Below are 1676 nucleotides of genomic sequence, written 5' to 3'. Positions count from 1 at the left end.
CTGGTCTCAAACTTGTGAGCTCAAGCAATCCACCAGCCTTGGCCTCCCAGAGTGCTAGGATTACAGATGTGAGCTGCTGCATCTGGCAGTATTTTCATAACTTTTGATTCTCAAACTCAGAAACAGATACAATGAACAAAAACTTCACCTGGCGGAGGCTCAAAGAAGGCTTCCTGCTCTTCCTCAATGGGCTCGGTGTCATTGTGGGCCGTCCGTTTGTGCATGGCCAGAGTGGAGATTTGCTTGTATGTCTTCCCACAGTGGTTACAGTTGTATGGTTTGGAGTGAGTGTGGACAACATGATGTTTGTACAAACTAGAATATTCTGTAAACCTTTTGTCACAGCCAGGAACTGTACAAACATATGGCTTTTCCCCTAAGTAAAGAACAGCAACAAAAAAAGAGAAAAGTCAACTTTTACATATGTAGACATAATCATTCCATACCTTTCCACAGGAGCAAAAGAAGCCTCCAAAAATAAATAGTTGCCAAATCTCTTTCCATCCTACCATGAGGGAGCACACAAGAAAACTTCTTCACTATGGTTTTCACTTGTCTTAAAAGCTAATTTGCATCCTTAGTGCTTTCCCTGGGCATCAAGATCACTTTTCCCTTAAATCCTAAGTAATGAAAAAAGTGAGGATGGAAATATCGCCCAGTTTAACTTTGATAAAACTAATTTATTATTTCCTGTAATTAGACAATCTAGATATCATTAATGATACTATAGTAATAATGACAGTAATAAATGCAATTATTACTATACCTAATGCAGCTTATATTAAGGTAAGGGTTTTATAATAATAAAGATTTTCTCTTTTTCTTTTTTATTTTTTGAGACAGTCTTCCTATGTTGCCCTTGGTAGAGTGCCACGGTGTCACAGCTCACAGCAACCCTAAACTCTCGGGCTGAAGCGATTCTCTTGCCTCAGCCTCCCAAGTAGCTGGGACTACAGGCACCCGCCACAATACCTGGCTATTTTTTGTTGCAGTTGTCATTGTTGTTTAGCAGGCCCAGGCTGGGTTAGAATCTGCCTACCTTGGTGTATGTCATGGCTGGCATCCTAACCACTGAGCTGTGGGCGCCAAGCCTTTTTTTTTCCTTTTTTTTTAGAGATAGAGTCTCACTTTGTTGCCCTTATTAGAGTGCCATCAAGTCACAGCTCACAGCAATCTCTGGGCTTAGGTGATTCTCTTGCCTCAGCCTCCTGAGTAGCTGGGACTACAGGTGCCCGCCATGACACCCAGCTATTTTTTTGTTGCAGTTTAGCCGGGGCTGGGTTTGAACCCGCCACCCTGGGTATATGGAGCTGGCACCCAACTCACTGAGCCACAGCGCTGCCCTTTTTCCTTTTTTTTTGAGACAAGACTCTCAAGCTGTAGCCCTGTGTAGAGTGCCATGACATCATAGCTCACAGCAAACTCCAACTCAGGCTCAAGTGATCCTCTTGCCTCAAGTTTTTTTTTTTTTACTTTGTCGCTCTTCGTAGAGTGCCATGGCATCACAGCCCACAGCAACCGCCAACTCTTGGGCTTAGGCAATTCTCTTGCCTCAGCCTCCCGAGTAGCTGGGACTCCAGGCACCCGTTACTATATCTGCTCACAATGTAATGACTTTAATACAATCCTTACAATTTTATCATTCACTCTAATTCCCCCCAGAAGTCTTTTTTTTT

At 43.1% G+C, this 1676-nt stretch overlaps 1 protein-coding gene across 5 annotated transcripts in view; it reads right to left on the bottom strand.

Annotated features, from left to right (window-relative positions):
* The window catches only part of ZNF143 (zinc finger protein 143), a 77287-nt gene that overhangs the window by 22642 nt on the left and 52969 nt on the right, over nucleotides 1-1676 (bottom strand). For 4 of the 5 annotated variants that reach the window (XM_012803962.1, XM_003781089.2, XM_023515174.1 and 1 more), the window contains exon 12: nucleotides 149-376. The exons of the other annotated variant lie outside the window; for it this stretch is intronic. In XM_012803962.1, the coding sequence (XP_012659416.1) occupies nucleotides 149-376 (228 nt within the window). The remainder of the gene's footprint in view (nucleotides 1-148; nucleotides 377-1676) is intronic. 5 annotated transcript variants of the gene reach the window in all.

The sequence above is a fragment of the Otolemur garnettii genome, unplaced genomic scaffold (genome assembly GCF_000181295.1).
Source record: "Otolemur garnettii isolate 467f Iridium unplaced genomic scaffold, OtoGar3 scaffold00001, whole genome shotgun sequence".
In the NCBI taxonomy this organism is placed as follows: Eukaryota; Metazoa; Chordata; class Mammalia; order Primates; family Galagidae; genus Otolemur; species Otolemur garnettii.
Note: the sequence above shows the minus strand (reverse complement) of the source record. Positions and strands in the feature narration are given on the sequence as shown.